The sequence below is a fragment of the Sarcophilus harrisii genome, chromosome 4 (genome assembly GCF_902635505.1).
Source record: "Sarcophilus harrisii chromosome 4, mSarHar1.11, whole genome shotgun sequence".
Taxonomy (NCBI): Eukaryota; Metazoa; Chordata; class Mammalia; order Dasyuromorphia; family Dasyuridae; genus Sarcophilus; species Sarcophilus harrisii.
This window is the reverse complement of record NC_045429.1, coordinates 297162421-297181611: the sequence shown is the minus strand read 5'-3', so window position 1 is coordinate 297181611 and position 19191 is coordinate 297162421. Positions and strand designations below refer to the sequence as shown.

General features: G+C 35.8%; 1 protein-coding gene across 1 annotated transcript in view; it reads left to right on the top strand.

Annotated features, from left to right (window-relative positions):
- The window catches only part of DNAH9 (dynein axonemal heavy chain 9), a 479597-nt gene that overhangs the window by 243259 nt on the left and 217147 nt on the right, over window positions 1–19191 (top strand). Inside the window, exons 31-32 of the mRNA XM_031965533.1 lie at window positions 13854–14141; window positions 15638–15848. Of these exons, the coding sequence (XP_031821393.1) occupies window positions 13854–14141; window positions 15638–15848 (499 nt within the window). The remainder of the gene's footprint in view (window positions 1–13853; window positions 14142–15637; window positions 15849–19191) is intronic.

Sequence of the window (19191 nt, the reverse complement as noted above, 5' to 3'; positions counted from 1 at the left end):
CTCCAAATAATAACATTAAATGGTTATCTGCCCAAAAATAAGTCATAGAAGACCTCAAGAAGACATTAAAAATCAAATGAGAGAGACTGAGGAAAAACTTTTAAAAAAAGAACAATCCAAGGAAAACAAGATGATAAAAATAAAGTTAATTAACTAGAAAAAGGAGATTCAGAGTTTTAAGGAAGAAAATAACTTTTGAAAATTAGAATGCAGCAAGGAGAAGCCTATAAAGTTATGAGACTGAGAAATAATAAAAGAAAATATAAATAATGAAAAAATAGAAGAGAATGTGAGACATTTCAAAAGAAAAACAATGTATCTAGAGAAGAGTAAGAGAGATCATAAAAATAATTGGGCTGAAATCTATGACCAAAAAAAAAAAGTAAATAACAATGTTGATACAATAATGCAAGAGATAATTAAAGAAAACTGTCCTGAAGTTATAGAACAAGAGGAAAAAGTAGAAATAAAAAAGGCATTAATCACCACCTGAAAGAGATCCTACAGGGAAAACATACAGAATCATCATCAATAAACTTCAAAAACTCCGGATCAAAGAAAAAATTTTACAAGCAACAAATAACAAAAACAAAAAAATTCAAATATCTTGGAGCTACAATTGGATTTGCATAAGACCTATCAGCAGCTAGAATAAAAGGCCACATATTCTGGAATATTATATATCAATAATAAAAAGAAATATAATACAGCTGAAAATATCATACTCAACAAAATTAAGTATAATATTTAATTTAAAATTGGGCATTCAATGAACTATCAGATTTTCAGGATTTATCACAAATAAATGTAACTTAATATGGAATTAGAAATATAAGAGTCATTGTCAAAGACTAATTTCAAGGAACTCAATAACGACAAACTGTTTAGAGAGGCTGGAGACTTCAGACTCCAGGATCCAGGATACATCTTTGGCAAGCCATGTGGCAGCTTCCCTGCCTCCTTCACTTCTCCCCCTAAAGACCAAGGACTTTGATTTATGCTGACTCTGGCTGACCCTGAGGCCCTCCAGGGAGCTAGCCTGTACTTTACATTTGGCACCCAACATGGATCAAGGACCCTAATTTTATTTTATTTATTTTTTGTTTTTTTAATAACTTTTTTTAATTTTTTTTATTTAATAACCTTTTATTTACAGGATATATGCATGGGTAACTTTACAGCATTAACAATTGCCAAACCTCTTGTTCCAATTTTTCACCTCTTACCCCCCCACCCCCCCCCAGATGGCAGGATGACCAGTAGATGTTAAGTACATTAAAATATAAATTAGATACACAATAAGTATACATGACCAAAACGTTATTTTGCTGTACAAAAAGAATCAGACTCTGAAATATTGTACAATTAGCTTGTGAAGGAAATCAAAAATGCAGGTGGGCATAAATATAGGGATTGGGAATTCAATGTAATGGTTTTTAGTCATCTCCCAGAGTTCTTTTTCTGGGCATAGCTAGTTCAGTTCATTACTGCTCCATTAGAAATGATTTGGTTGATCTCGTTGCTGAGGATGGCCTGGTCCATCAGAACTGGTCATCATATAGTATTGTTGTTGAAGTATATAATGATCTCCTGGTCCTGCTCATTTCACTCAGCATCAGTTCGTGTAAGTCTCTCCAGGCCTTTCTGAAATCATCCTGTTGGTCATTTCTTACAGAACAGTAATATTCCATAATATTCATATACCACAATTTATTCAGCCATTCTCCAACTGATGGACATCCATTCAGTTTCCAGTTTCTAGCCACTACAAAAAGGGCTGCCACAAACATTCGTGCACATACAGGTCCCTTTCCCTTCTTTATAATCTCTTTGGGATATAATCCCAGTAGTAACACTGCTGGATCAAAGGGTATGCACAGTTTGATAACTTTTTGAGCATAGTTCCAAACTACTCTCCAAAATGGTTGGATTCGTTCACAACTCCACCAACAATGAATCAATGTCCCAGTTTTCCCACATCCCCTCCAACAATCATCATTATTTTTTCCTGTCATCTTAGCCAATCTGACAGGTGTGTAGTGGTATCTTAGAGTTGTCTTAATTTGCATTTCTCTGATTAATAATGACTTGGAGCATCTTTTCATATGACTAGAAATAGTTTCAATTTCTTCATCTGAGAATTGTCTGTTCATATCCTTTGACCATTTTTCAATTGGAGAATGGCTTGATTTTTTATAAATTAGAGTTAATTCTCTATATATTTTGGAAATGAGGCCTTTATCAGAACCTTTGACTGTAAAAATATTTTCCCAGTTTATTGCTTCCCTTCTAATCTTGTCTGCATTAGTTTTGTTTGTACAAAAACTTTTCAGTTTGGTATAATCGAAATTTTCTATTTTGTGATCAGTAATGATCTCTAGTTCTGCTTTGGTCATAAAGACCTTCCCCTTCCACAGGTCTGAGAGGTAAACTATCCTATGTTCCTCTAATTTATTAATAATTTCATTCTTTATGCCTAGGTCATGAACCCATTTTGACCTTATCTTGGTGTACGGCGTTAAGTATGGATCAATGCCTAGTTTCTGCCATATTAGTTTCCAATTTTCCCAGCAATTTTTATCAAACAGTAAGTTCTTATCCCAAAAGCTGGGATCTTTGGGTTTGTCAAAGACTAGGTTGCTATATTTGTTGACTGTTTTATCCCTTGAACCTAATCTATTCCACTGATCAACTAATCTATTCCTTAGCCAATACCAAATAGTTTTGGTAACTGCTGCTCTATAATATAATTTTAGATCTGGTACAGCTAAGCCACCATCATTTGATTTTTTTTTCATTAATTCCCTTGAAATTCTTGACCTTTTGTTTTTCCATATGAATTTTGTTGTTATTTTTTCTAGGCCATTAAAATAGTTTTTTGGGAGTCTGATTGGTATAGCGCTAAATAAATAGATTAGTTTAGGTAATATTGTCATCTTTATTATATTTGCTCGCCCTATCCAAGAGCATTTAATATTTTTCCAATTGGTTAGATCAGACTTAATTTGTGTGAAAAGTGGTCTGTAATTTTGCTCATAAAGTTTCTGATTTTCCCTTGGCAGATAGATTCCTAAATATTTTATATTATCAATAGTTACTTTAAATGGAATTTATCTTTGTAACTCTGACTGTTGGATTTTGTTAGTGATATATAAGAATGCTGATGACTTATGTGGGTTTATTTTATAACCAGCAACTTTGCTAAAGTTGTGGATTATTTCTAATAACTTTTTAGCAGAATCTCTGGGGTTCTCTAAGTATACCCATCATGTCATCGGCAAAGAGTGATAATTTGGTTTCCTCATTGCCTAATTTTATTCCTTTAATCTCTTTCTCAGCTCTTATTGCCAAAGCTAGTGTTTCTAATACAATATTAAATACTAACAGTGATAGTGGGCAACCTTGTTTCACTCCAGATCTTATTGGGAATGGTTGCAGTTTGTCTCCATTACATATGATGCTTACTGATGGTTTTAAATAGATGCTGCTGATTATTTTAAGGAAAAGTCCATTTATTCCTATACTCTCAAGTGTTTTTAATAGGAATGGATGTTGGATTTTATCAAATGCTTTTTCTGCATCTATTGAGATGATCATATGGTTTTTGTTAATTTGGTTATTAACATGGCCAATTATATTGATAGTTTTCCTAATATTGAACCAGCCCTGCATTCCTGGTATAAATCCTACTTGATCATAGTGTATTATCTTGGAGATGATTTTCTGTAGTCTTTTTGCTAATATCTTATTTAAGATTTTAGCATCAATATTCATTAGGGAGATTGGTCTATAATTTTCTTTCTCTGTTTTCAGCCTACCTGGTTTAGGTATCAGTACCATGTCTGTGTCATAGAAGGAATTTGGTAGGACTCCTTCATTCCCTATTTTATCAAATAATTTATATAGCATTGGGGCCAATTGTTCTTTAAATGTTTGGTAAAATTCACATGTAAATCCATCTGGTCCTGGGGATTTTTTCTTAGGGAGTTGTTCAATTGCCTGTTCTATTTCTTTTTCTGAAATGGGAAATACAGATTTAGTAATTCTAACCGTAAATGTGAATGGGATGAACTCCCCCATAAAGAGGAGGCAGATAGCAGACTGGATCAAAAGTCAGAACCCTACAATATGTTGTTTACAAGAAACACATTTAAAGCAGGGGGATACATATAGAGTAAAGGTAAAAGGCTGGAGCAAAATCTATTATGCTTCAGGGTGAAGTCAAAAAAGCAGGGGTAGCCATCCTTATCTCAGATCAAGCAAAAGCAAAAATTGATCTAATTAAAAGAGATAAGGAAGGAAACTACATCCTGCTAAAGGGTAGCATAAACAACGAAGCAATATCAATATTAAACATATATGCACCAAGTAGTATGGCATCCAACTTCCTAAAGGAGAAGTTAAGAGAGTTGCAAGAAGAAATAGACATAGACAAATAGAAATAGTGAGAGATCTCAACCTTGCACTCTCAGAATTAGACAAATCAAACCACAAAACAAATAAGAAAGAAATTAAAGAAGTAAATAGAATATTAGAAAAATTAGGTATGTTAGATCTTTGGAGAAAATTGAATGGAGATAGAAAGGAATATACTTTCTTCTCAGCAGTTCATGGAACCTATTCAAAAATTGACCATATATTAGGACATAAAGACCTCAAAATTAAATGCAAGAAAGCAGAAATAGTAAATGCTTTCTTTTCAGATCATGATGCAATAAAAACTACATTCAACAAAAAGTTAGGGGGAAATAGGCCAAAAAATAATTGGAAACTAAACAATCTCATCTTGAAGAATGATTGGGTGAAGCAGCAAATTATAGATACAATTAATAATTTCACTCAAGATAACGACAATGATGAGATGTCATACCAAAATTTGTGGGATGCAGCCAAAGCGGTAATAAAAGGGAATTTTATATCCTTAGAGGCTTACTTGAATAAAATAGAGAAAGAAAAGATTAATGAATTGGACTTGCAACTAAAAAAACTAAAAAGAGACCAAATTAAAAACCCCCAATCAAATACTAAATTGGAAATTCTAAAATTAAAAGGAGAAATTAAAAATATTGAAAGTAAAAAAACTATTGAACTAATTAATAAAACTAAGAGTTGGTTCTATGAAAAGGCCAATAAAATAGATAAGCCTTTGGTAAATCTGATTAGAAAAAGGAGGGAGGAAAATGAAATTAGTAGTCTTAAAAATGAAAAGGGAGAACTTTCCACCAATGAAGAGGAAATTAGAGAAATAATAAGGAGTTATTTTGCTCAACTTTATGCCAATAAATTTGATAACCTAAGTGAAATGGATGACTACCTCCAAAAATATAGACTTCCCAGACTAACAGAGGAGGAAGTAAATTGCTTGAATAGTCCCATTTTTAATAACTTTTTATTGACAGAGCCCATGCCTGGGTAATTTTTTACAACATTATCCCTTGCACTCACTTCTGTTCTGACTTTTCCCCTCCCTCCATTCACTCCCTCCCCCAGATGGCAAGCAGTCCTATACAAGTTAAATATGTCACAGTATTTCCTAGATACAATATATGTGTGCAGAACTGAACAGTTCTCTTGTTGCACAGGAAGAGTTGGATTCAGAAGGTAAAAATAACCTGGGAAGAAAAACAAAAATGCAAAGAATTTACATTTTTTCCCAATGTTCTTTCTTTGGGTATAGCTGCTTTTGTCCATCCTTGATCAATTGAAATTGAGTTAGATCTCTTTGTCAAAGAAATCCACTTCCATCAGAATACATCCTCATACAGTATCGTTGTTGAGGTATATAATGATTCCTGGTTCTGCTCATTTCACTTAGCATCAGTTCATGTAAGTCTCGCCAATCCTCTCTGTATTCATCCTGCTGGCCATTTCTTACAGAACAATAATATTCCATAACATCCATACACCACAATTTACTCAACCATTTTCCAATTGATGGGCATCCATTCATTTTCCAGCTTCTAGCCACTACAAACAGGGATGCCACAAACATTTTGGCACATACAGGTCCCTTTCCCTTCTTTAGTATCTCTTTAGGGTATAAGCCCAGTAGAAAAACTGCTGGATCAAAGGGTATGCACAGTTTGATAACTTTTTGAGCATAGTTCCAAATTGCTCTCCAGAATGGCAGGAAGTATTCACAATTCCACCAACAATATATCAGTGTCCCTGTTTTCCCACATCCCCTCCAACATCAAGGACCCTAATTTTAGTGGAGAAGTCCCTGTGACCACGAAATAGGGTGAGTATTAAAATAGACAAACAGGAAACTTACTTTGTTAAGAACTAAACTAGTAACTTTCCTTTTCTAGCTGAAATGGGGCAAATATTAGGAAAAGATTCTCCCCCATCCCCACCCCGAAGGAGCTCTATAGAAAGCATATTTAGATTAACAATGAGGCAATGTTTGCTTGCAACTTGGGAGAAGATTGGTGGACTCTTAGAAACATTAGAATGCAATGCCCCTTGGTTCTTCAAGGAAGAAGAAATAGAGGCAGATAATTGGAAACTAGTAGGAGATCAACTATGTGAATATTATAATGATAAAGGTCCTGATTCAATTTCTAAGGAAACATTCTACATATACAACATAATATAATTGGCCTTAAAGAATCCTGCAAGTTCTAGAAAAAGGAAAAGTTCTAAGTCAAATAAGGAAGCCTGTGGAGAAAGAGGAAGAAAAGGGAGAGGTAATGAAAATATCACCAAACAGCATGAGGAGTTAAGTGAATTTAAAGGGCTTGGTGATTCTCACTCTCACAGCCCAGCTTCAACTCTACCCACACCGGAACAGGCTCTTGACTCTCCCCCATAAACTTTACCTTCCTGAGTGGAGGGAGGAGGAGGAGACAGAGGAGGGGCAGTGATATCATCAGCACCTCCCCCCCAGCAATGAAACCCTGACATGATGAACCTCTTCCCCACCCATGACTTGATTGCAAAAGGCACTACTTAAAGCCAAAGAGGAAGGGCACAATACAGCTGATTTGAGAATAGAAATGTATCCTGTGATTGAACAGCTTAACTCTTCAGGTCAAGAAAGGAGAAGATACATTCCTTTTAATCTAGAAATTATCAAAGACCTAAAAAAGGCTTGCACTCTTTATGGGTCTACATCATCTTATGTTAGGACATTATTACAAAATTTGGCTTATGAAATTTTAATTCCTAGTGACTGGAAATCCATAGCAAGGACATGCTTAGAAACTGAACAAAAGTTGTGGCTTTCTGAATATAGCAAACTCTGTAGGATACAAGCCCAAACTGGAGTTAATACACCAATCACCTGTGACCAACTAACAGGTGTAGGTTCTTATGCAGACACTTCAGCGCAGATTAATTACCCCATAGCAGCATATGAGCAAATTGCTTCTGCTGCTATCAAAGCATGGGGCTTTCTCCCAGGTAAAGAAAATAGAGGAGAAGCCTTCACAAAAATAGAGGAAAGTCCAAATGAACCTCTTGCTAATTTTGTGGGACGTCTGCAGACAGCTATCATATGAACTATTGGTGAAAATGCAGCCACAGAAATTATGAGCAGACAACTTGCCAAAGAAAATGCTAATAAGGAATGTAGAAGAATTATAGTAGGACTACACAAGGATGATCCTTTAGAGAAGATCATAAGAGGATGTGCCACAGTGGGCATAAATATCTTTTATACCCAGCCTATGATTCAGACTTCTTAAGATCTGAACATGGGAAGACAGGGTCCCTTTTGGCAAGGGACTTCCAGAGAGACTCGTCAATGCTTTCAATGTGGTAAAATAGGGCATCTGAAAGCTCAATGTTGGCATAGAGACAGAGTGAGAAAACAGGATGGAAGAACAGGACCCAAAACCCCATGTCCAAAATGCAACAGAGGCTTCCATTGGGCATCAGAATGTAGATTGATTCAGGGAAATGGGATGGGGGGCCTAACCCCAGTGCCCAAAGCAAACATACTTGGGACATGATGGCAGCCAATGCTACACCCAGCTGGGACTACTGAGATATCCCCTGGAGAGGTGAAATCTTTTTCTCTCCAGCCTATGGATCCCTTGCCTCCAGGCACAGTAGGCTGGATCATTTTATCTCCTGAGAGTACTTTCAAAACAGTGTTCATCCATACACTGATGTGGGAAACTAGGGAATGTGTAGATAATATTCCAGTCAGGAATACAGGTAGACAATGTGTGACTTATCAACAAGGAGAAGTAGTAGCATCAGGTTTACTGATACAGACTTTTAACAGGCAATCTGGAGATAGTTGTGCAGATTCTGACTCCCAAGTAACAGAATCCAGGAATATTCTAGACAGAAGCGGTGACAGCTGACCCTCCTAATGCTCACTATCTATATAAATGGCATACCATTAAAAAGATTGGTATACACAGGTGCAGATTGTACAGTCATTAGAGATGCCAACTGGCCCAATCACTGGTCAAAGATTAAGGCAGACACTTATATCTGGCGTAGGAGGATCAATAGTAGTTGAAGTTAGTGCTACCCCTTTGAGATGGACATTTGAAGGTGAAACAGGAGTTTTTACTCCTTTTATAGTTGAAAAAATCTCCATCAATCTGTGGGGAAGAGACATTTTACAACATAGTTCCTATTCAATGGAAAACTGATACACCAGTGTGGATAGAACAGTGGCCCTTAGCTAGTGATAAAATTCAGGCCTTATTAGATATAGTATAGGAGCAACTTAACCAAGGACACTTACAACCTTCTCTAAGTCCTTGGAATGCCCCTGAATTTGTTGTAAGAAAGAAATCTGGAAAATGGAGGATGTTGATTGATTTAAGAAAGGTAAATGAACAGATGGAAACTATGGGAACTCTTCAACCTGGACTTCTATCTCCTATTCAGTTGCCTAGAGAATGGCCTCTTTGGGTTATAGACATTAAGGATTGTTTCTATTCTATCCCTCTAGATCAGGAGGATATGAAAAAATTGCCTTTTCAGTGCCCAGTGTTAACTTAGCTGAGCCTTATAAAAGGTATGAATGGACAGTTTTATCACAGAGAAAGCAAGTTATGAATAAAATGTCTTCTATTATTATACATGTATTCTCTTTCTATGTGTCAAGTTTATGTTGCTCCTGCTCTTACTTGAGTAAGAAAAGCATTTCCAAAAGTAATGTTATTACATTACATGGATGATATCTTAGGATGTGCGCCCAAGGAGCAAATGTTAGAAGCATGTCTACAAAAGACCATAGAAACACTAAGGAACTACAAATTGCATATAGCTCCAGAAAAAATTCAAAGACATGCTCTTTTCAATATTTAGGATATGATTTATATCCTAAGGTGTTTACAGTACAAAAACTTTCCTTAAGAAGAGAGAAGCTATAAAATGTTATCAAACTGTGCATATCCTTTGATCCAGCAGTGTTTCTACTGGGCTTATATCCCAAAGAAATCTTAAAGAAGGGAAAGGGACCTGTATGTGCAAGAATTTTTGTGGTAGGTCTCTTTGTAGTTGCCAGAAACTGGAAACTGAGTGGATGCCCATCAATTGGAGAATGGCTGAATAAATTGTGGTATATGAAGATTATGGAATATTATTGTTTGGTAAGAAATGACCAGCAGGATAATTTCAGAAAAGCCTGGAGAGACTTACACGAACTGATGCTGAGTGAAATGAGCAGGACTAGGAAATCATTATATACTTCAACAACAATACTATATGATGATCAATTCTGATGGACATAGCCATCTCCAGCAATGAGATGAATCAAATCAGTTCCAATAGAGCAGTAATGAATTGAACCAGCTACACCCAGTGAAAGAACTCTGGAAGATGACTATGAGCCATTATGTAGAATTCCCAATCCCTGTATTTTTGTCTGCCTGCATTTTTTATTTCCTTCACAGGCTAATAGTACACCATTTCAAAGTCTGATTCTTACTGTACAGCAAAATAACTGTTAGGACATGTATACTTATATTATATTTAATTTATGCTTTAACATATTTAACATGTATTGGTCAACCTGCCATCAAGGGGAGGGGATGGAAGGGAAGGAGGAGAAAAATTGGAACAAAAGGTTTGGCAATTGTCAATGCTGTAAAATTACCCATACATATAACTTGTAAATAAAAAGCTATAATAAAAAAATTGCTTACATATTAAAAAAAAAAAGAACAGAGAAGCTAAACACCTTAAATGATTTTCAGAAATTGATAGGAGATAGCCAATGGATGCATCCAGTGTTAGGCTTGAATACTTATCAATTGCAACCATTATAGGACATTTTAAGGGGAGACAGTGCTTTAAGCTCACCACATCAGCTTACAAAAGAAGCTCAAGAAGCTTTGAGAGAAGTTGAACTGGCTTTATCCAAAGTGGTTGAAAAAGTCACTCAAAAACCCTTGGAAATATCAGTTTTTGCTACGAAAGAGGCACCCACAGCAGTACTTCATCAAGGAGACAGTGTGATAAAATGGGTGAATCTCCCAGCACAACCAGAACAAAGCCTTACTTCTTACAAAGTGATTGTGGCTAGAATTTTATTAAAGGCCAATAAAGAGAGCAGTACAATTATTTGGTATAAGACCTGACAAGATATACACCTTTTATATCAATGTACAAATTAATGTATGCTGTGAAACCATCCCAGAGTAGTAAATTTCATTGGCCACAGCTTCAAATTTTACACATTAAAGATAACCCAGCTATTACATAATTGCCAATGGATTCTCTCTCTCTCTCTTTTTTTTTGCAAGGCAATTGGGGTTAAATGAGTTGTCCAGGGTCACACAAATAGTAAATATTAAGTTCCTAAAGCCAGATTTGAACTCAGATTTTCCTGACTTAGGGGCCAATTCTCTATCCACTGTATCATCTATGCTTTCTTGAAGTTTAAATTTATTGTAATCTATTTTGAATCCTCCTTTATGTTTTGCTAAGCACATAATTCTTTTTCTTTCTTTCTTTTCTTTTTCTATTTTTATTTGTTTTAAATAAATACATTTTTAAAAAATAAGGCTTCCTTCCTTTCTCTGTCCCACTTCCCTATAGGCTGTTCTCTTTCTGAGATCACAGAAATCATCTTCCTTTCATTGCCAGTTTTTGATATGACTCTGGCAAATCACACACTCCTGTCCATCCCCCTTGCTTCTTTGCCCCCTCTTACATGTATCCTCCTGTGTTGTAACATAGTCCCATAAAAATAACTATTCACCTGTGGGAAAGGTGAAACTAGATTCTATGTATCATGCCCCTTGTCTGCCTCTTCAGTGTTCTCTACTAAATTTCTACCTTCACTCTTGTAAACATTTGTATATTTAGAAGGTAGTCTCTTGCTGGCTTTTCTACTGGCACCCTCTTGTTGCTGTCTTAGAATGTTGCAATTATTATCTCCTTATTTATGTTGTTTGGTGTGTTTGAAAAATAAATAACCTTTTCAGTAATGTTTTTTTTCTAAAAATATTTCAAATGCATTTTTATTATTGAAAATCCAGTTTTTTTCAGGTGTGGTTAAGCTCAGATTTTCACAGTATGTCACAGGAGCATTCTGACCTCGATTGCTCTTTAGAACACATTATTCCATTCTCTCATACTGTGTTGTTTGAATTTCTTTTCATTTGTATTTGAAGACCCAACTGCTTTTAGAATTTTGTTGTTTCTGAATTGAATTGTTAAATGTAATCACTATGTGTTTTGTAGTTTTCAATCAGGTTGTTTGCTTTTTTGGGGTAGAGATGTGATCTGTAAATTCTTTCAAATGGTATTCCACTTTCTATATTTAGAAGTTCTGGGCAATTCTCTTCTATTATTTCCTGCATTGTGTTATCAGGGATTTTTGTCAAGTCATGTTCTTTTGAAAGAGCTATGATTCTTAAGTTGCTTCTATGCATCCTGTATTTATATGTTTTGCTTGAAAAGTGTATTATTCTTTAATGTTACTGTTTTTTGCTTTTCTTCTTCTAGATTATCCTTCGCTTCTGTGGACTTATATTTCTAATCTTTTGTTCCCACTATTATTTCTTTGATGAGACTAGCCATTGTAGAGTCCTTTTTTATTCTGTTCATTATTTTTGTCATGATTTTCATGATTCTCACTTCTTTTTTAAAATACTCAAGAACTGCCTGCTGTGATATGTTCTTGTCAAGTTCCACAGGGTATCCTACTTCATCAAGTGTTGCATTCTTTTTTCTTTATTTTGCAATGTTTATTCATAGATGTCTGAACTTGCTTACTAACTCTGAATGTCATATTTCCTTCTGTGGTTCCTATTTTTCTTGTTGATTTATTTGTTTATGCTCAAGGTCCTTTGAATTTCCTTCTTTCTGAAATCTGTAATTAGGAAAGGTGAGGAATAAGAAGGAATTAGAAAGATTTAAAGTTATGGTCAGAAAGAAAAATTATAGTTTTGAATCATGGAGCTGGATTAAGAGTCTCAAGTGAATATCTCGGTATATGGCTTATTTTCTACTAGTGTGCACTTGTTGATTATCTCCCCCAATAATGGTTTCTTTCCATCTCTCAAAGCATCTCAGGCTTCTCCTACACTGAGCATTTCAGAGGTCAGTAGTGTAGGTTTCTGCCTTTTCTCCCCAAAGATTTTTAGTGGACAGAACTGCTTCTAGCCAGTTGTTTAGTACTTTCCTTCAGGATACTTGAAGGAAAGCTGCTTGGGCTTCTATCTCCTCCCCTCTGATGTCCAGCACCACTTTCTAGATTCTTTGGGTCAGCACCACAGTTAGTTCAGAGAGTTTCTGTGCTATAGGTATAGATTGTCCATACTGGCCCCTGTAGTTCAGAGCTGTTCATATATGTTTGTCTGCTAAAGTGCTCACTAGCTGTGACCCTTCCCTTGAAGGAGGGTGCTACATGTTGTGCTACATATATAAGCACACATATATTCTGAACCTGATGTTCTCCAGCACTGAAAAGAGAGAGGGGGAGACTGGGTTTTGTCTCTATATTTGTTTCTTTGTGGGTGTGAGCGACAGACAGAAGAGAAACAGAGAGACAGAGAGAGACAGACTGAGAGACAGAGAGAGAAAGAGAGACAGAGAGAAAGAGACAGAGACAGAGAGAGAGAGAAAGACAGAGATAGAGACAGAGACAGAGAGAAAGAGAGACAGAGACAGAGAAAAAGAGAGACAGAGAGAGAAAGAGACAGAAAGACAGAGAAAGAGAGAAAGAGACAGAGAGACAGAGACAGAGAAACAGAGAGACAGAGACAGAGAGAGAGAAAGACAGAGATAGAGACAGAGACAGAGACAGAGACAGAGAAAAAGAGAGACAGAGAGAAAGAGACAGAAAAACAGAGAAATAGAGAGACAGAGAGACAGAGACAGAAAGAGAGATTTGGCTCTAGTACTGCTAGTATAGCCTCAGGGCCAGCAATGTGGCAAGTTGGAGAGCTCCTGAGTGAGCTCAATTTCAGTAAACATCAGTTCATTGTTGGGGGAGAAGGATTAACTTTTTTTTTTTGATTCCAGATGTCCATAGAGACAAAGACAAGCTGAAGTCATTTATCTTTGGTGCGTTATTCCTGTCCTATAGTGATTTGAGAGATTGTGGGGAATCAAAGAAATTGCCTAGTCTCCTATCTTGTTGCTCACATGACCCAATATAGAATCATTTTAGTTTAGCTCTAACATATAGTATGTTTGTCATTTCTTTATTAAACTCCATTATTCTGAGAAAAGTAATTTAATCACTGGAAGTTCATCCCTCTAATAATATCTATTTTAAACCAGACTGAGTCAGTTTTTACCACCATTACCACCCCCACTGCCATTTCTTCATTAGAAGGATTCCACCGAGACTCTTTAACAAAGATCTTTGCTTTCAGATATCACATTTACTCCCAATATCTCTGAATAACACTGTCATTTTATCTTCATAGGATCATTATGACTGGGGTCTGCGAGCTATTAAATCTGTGCTTGTATTAGCTGGATCTCTGAAGAGAGGAGACCCGAATCGACCTGAGGACCAAGTCTTAATGCGTTCTCTCCGAGACTTCAACATCCCCAAGATCACAACTGATGACATGCCTGTGTTTATGGGGCTGATTGGAGATCTCTTTCCTGCCCTGGATATTCCCAGGAAGAGAGACATCGACTTTGAAAGTTTTATAAAACAGGCAGTTTTAGAACTAAAACTTCAGGCTGAGGACAACTTTGTGCTCAAAGTAAGTAATGTCAACTCTCCCTTCATAATTTCAGAATTCATAAATTCTATCTTTTTCTTAAATGTTTCTTTTGCTCATAAATTTTTATTGGTTTTGGATTCCAAGGGTAAGCTGATACATAAATATTTGATTAATGATAAAGTTTTAAGAAAAGTTACCTCCTCTTTTTTATAGAGGTAGGAAGTTGTGGCACTAAGATATCCCATATCCAGTCAGACATAGATGGCATATGATTGGCATTTGAAGAGTTTCTTTTCTTCCTTAGTTTTACAGTTCAAATCATTTCAATTTTATCCTTCATTTTCTCTTCCTTTATTCTAGACTCAGAAAAAGAGGTCTTTCTTCTTGACTATATCAGTTCTTCTAATTGTGCCTTTAATCTCATCCTCTCCTATCTCCTCTAGAGAAAAATTTCCCCTTCAGTAATCTATTCCCCAGGCCTAATTTTCAACCTCTCCTTATCTGTTGTCTCCATTTCTGTCTACAAACATGCCTAGATCTTCCTTGGTCTTTTAAAAAATTCTTTTGACCATCCCTTCAAGCATCTTCTCTCTCCTTCCCACTTCTCTCTTCTCCCTTCTTCTCTCTTCTTTTACTGTTTTCATTATTTTTTATGGATTCAACTATTATCTCTATGAAAAAATTCAAAAATTTTTTTCATGATCTTCATCTCACTTCTGAGCTCTAGTGCCAAAATAACATTTAGTGTTTCATAGATAACTCATTCAGTACATCTAAAACAAGATAGCACCATTTCTCTAAGTTCATAAACTCAGAACCATTTCTGACTTTTGGTTTTCCATTACTTCTCTATCCAGTCAGTTTATATATCATTGGCTATCTCTAAAACAACTCTTCCATCCACCTCTTTAAACACCATAACTACTCTAGATCCAATCTTCATCACTTTTCACCTGATTGCAATAGCTTCCTCTTTGGTCACCCTGCCTTGATATTTCCCTCTCAAATCCATCCTACATAAAACTGCCAAACTGACATTCCTAAAAAACAAGTCTGACTATGCTCAGAAAGTTTCAGTGATTTTTCGTTGCCTTTGAGATAAATAGAAATTCTTATGTTTGGTATTCAAAGTGTTTCATCATCTAATTCCAACCCAAATTGACTTACTCCTTCTTCATATGTGCCATTCCACCTGCTACTTCACTTTGCATAAGACTCCCTGTGCTTGGAATGCTTTTCCTTCTTACTTTCTACCTTTTAGTACCAGGACTTCTTTCAAGGTCATTTCTTTCTAAATATGCATCCTGATTGCCTCATTTTCCTGATGCCCCTTTACATTTTATATAGATATAGTACTCATGTAGCTTTGAAATTGTTAAATTCCTTCCCCTTCATACTTCCCATTAGAATATTAGCTCCTTGAAGAGAATTTGTATTTATTTCTCTAACATCTAGCTTGGGCTTGGAAACAAATTAGGCTTAATAAATGCTTGTGGAATTGCTTGATGGATTCGCTAAGTCAAATATTATTTCAGGTGGTACAGCTAGAAGAACTCTTGGGCGTGCGACACTCTGTGTTTGTTGTGGGGAATGCTGGTACAGGCAAGTCCCAGGTACTGAGGTCTTTGCATAAGACATACCAGAACTTGAAACGACGACCAGTCTGCATTGACCTCAACCCCAAAGCTGTTACTAATGATGAATTGTTTGGCATCATCAACCCAGCCACACGAGAATGGAAAGATGGTAAGAAATGCCTGAGACCAGAGGAAAAACACTACACTTACTCTAAACAGTATATTGTTATTCAGCTACTGGCAGACTGAATTAATTGTCTTTATATTCATCAGTTAGGAATATTGGCATGAATTATAAAGAAGAAAAAACATAAGATAGGCCCAATGAAGGTACAAAGAGGACATAGAAGGAGAAAGATTCCATTATGATTGGAGAGGGAACTTTCAACAAATCCTATTTGTTCCTTTAAGCTATATTATATTTGTTCTTTCTCTCCTTCTGGGTAATCTTCTTAAGCCTTCAAGGTGAGTGGGAGAAGAAATTGAAGGAGATATAGAATACATAATAAGCAGTTCCCTAATAGTTTAATCATGCCATGTCACTGAGAATCTGTGGCAGTTAGGGGTGAGAAATAAACATGCTGTTAAGTGCTGGAAAATTTAATGGTATTGAAGAGTACTGTAGTCCAGTGATGTCAAACTCAAATAGAAAAGGATCTCTACAGAACACAATATATTGACTTAGAAAAACTTAAATTAAAATTATATATCATATTTTTATTTATCTTATAAAACATATTTTAATCTGGTTCAGCAGCACTTGGAAATTTTGAGGCCATAAGTTTAACTCTTCTGAACTGTAGTTCATCTTCCTATCAGTTACTATATCCCCCACAAACCAAGAGGCTGTTAACAAATAGAAAGTTTCAAAATTGACATGGTTGTTGTCCTTTGTTTTTAAAGAAAACCAAAATACCATTATGTTAGAGTCAAGTTACAGTGTGTCCAACTGTGACTAATTACACCAAGATGTGCTCAGAAGATTCTACCACAGGTTAAGCACAACATTCCCACAATGCTTTATACTGAGAAGTGCTGAAAACTTCCACCTAAAAAAACCTAACAGAGAGGTTTCTTGGAGTTTTATTCACATTTATCTCAATTCTCTTACTGGGGACAATTGTTAGTCATTTGGAGAAATTCTTCTCTGAATTGGGTTTTATATGGAAGAAAATGAGGGGTATTTATCATGAAAATATATTAATCTCTTAGCAGCTTTTCTGTTTGACTTTCTCAGCACTTGTTAATCACTCCCACTATTTCTAATAGTAGTTAACATTTATATAGAAATTTTAGATGTGAAAAATGCCTTACATGCTACATCATTTAGTCACCATGTGACTAGCTACTATTATCATCATTATTTCAGAAATGAGGAAATTAAGACTAATGGAGAGTGAGCAGTTTATCCAGAATCTCATAGTTGGTTAATGTCTGAGACTAAATTTGAACTCAGGTCTTCCTAATTCTGAATCTAGCACTCTAACCACTGTACCATCTTGCAACTTCTTAATTTTCTTTAATCATATTGATTTGATTTAATGACCATGCTTTCAAGGACTGACACTATGGAGAATGAAATATCTCAGGATGTTTCTCTAAACTTTTTATTTGTTTTCACTTATTTATCCAATGATCCCATTTTAGTGCCAGAAATTCCTTTGGAAACTAATGAACTTATTCACCAGTGCCTATGCAATATAGAAAGTCAATATCACATAAAGACTGATATTAGAAAGAGGCAATGTGGCATAGTCCATAGATTGCTGGTCTCAGAGTCATAAAGATATAAGTTCAAATCTGCTTCTGGCATATACTGGCTGTATGATCCTAGGGGAAACATATAACCTTTCAATACTCTGAGATAACTTTCTAAGACTGTAAGATGAAAAAAAGATGCAAATCTTTACTAGTGGAGGACCTTCTTTACTAAGTAGAAACACTGATGCCCATCAAATCACACATTCAGTTAAAAAAAATAAAAAGAAGGCACAAAGAGGTGGCATCTTGGCCACTTTCATGTGGCAAATATAGGGTAGAATATCAACATTACATAGGAGGAGCAAGTATAAATGGCATGTACCCATCATTTCCCTCTTCCTCCCCAATATACAGCTTTACACACACACACACACACACACACACACACACACACTTCATATTGAGAGACACTAAAACCTACAACCTTTAAAATAATGTAACAGAAAGAAGGAGCTTTATTCATATTTATTTCAATCCTCCAATTGAAGACAGAGAAATTCATTGCTTATCATTTAGAAAAGTACACACACAAACACACACACACACACACACACACACACACACACACATTCAAGGATGAGGGAATTGGGAGCTGAGAAGTTTGCTTTTAAAGCCTTTTACAATTTAGTCCTAACCTACTTTTCTGCTTCCTGCATTTAATAGTTCAACCACTCCACCTCCTTTCTTTCTTTTTGTACTGATTGTCCCTTATGCCTAGAATTCATTCCTTCTCATTTCTGCCTCTAAGAACTTTCAACCAAATATTGATATTTGTGAATATTCTGACCCCCAATGAGTAAATGCAATGCTGCACATCAGTTCTCTGAATGATGCTCACTCCTTTTCTGCTCCACTATTGCCCACTATATTTTGGCTCAGTTTTCTCTCCAAGTTAGCAACAAACTCTTCCTTCTCAGAGAAGCTCTCTAATTGGTTCACATCTTTTGTAGTCATCTTGCCTTGGAGTCACTGCTTTTACTTAATGCAGCTGTTTAGCTTAGAAAGACCAAGTCTGATCAGTTTAGCATTCTACCCCATACATTGTCTTTCCTAGTCTCACATCTGTCTATCTTTTCTACGTATAGTAATATAGTCTTTTAAATGTCAGTGTTTGCTGCAACAATATGTGCATGCCATTTCCTTGTGTTTAGGTAAATGGAACATAGTGTTGGTCATGGGAAGGTTATGAGATGCACAAGTCTGTAGTAGTAGTAGCAATATACTGTTGCTGTTGCTCTTTCTGACCCTATTCTGCCCAAGGACAGGAATGCTATGTTTAGTACTCTTGCAACAAAGTCATCCAGAATTACAAGCTTATTTTCTTTTAGCACTTTGATGATAAGAATCTCCAGGTATTCATAAAATTTTCTTTGACCTCATAAGAGTTCCTTACCATAAAAACATATGCACTACTGATTGAAATGTGGTTCTTTTTTGCAAATGACAATTACCATAATAAGCCTTTGTTCAGGCCTTTTGCCAGGCATACAAGCTTGTTGACTCAATACTAAACTAACTCAATTAATGTTGACTAGCTTGATGGTGGTCCCCTTCACTACAGTTTCTTCAGAAAAAGGGATATGCAGCTCCAACTTCAGTAAATTGGCCTTGATTGACCAGCTTTGTTTTATTCAGGGCTCCTATTTGGATCCAATACCTGAGTTCTCTTATAAGAGTGTTTTATCTTTGAAGTCTCCTGAATTTCATGTTGTTCATAAGCATGCACATATTCTATGTACCAACAGTGAGTT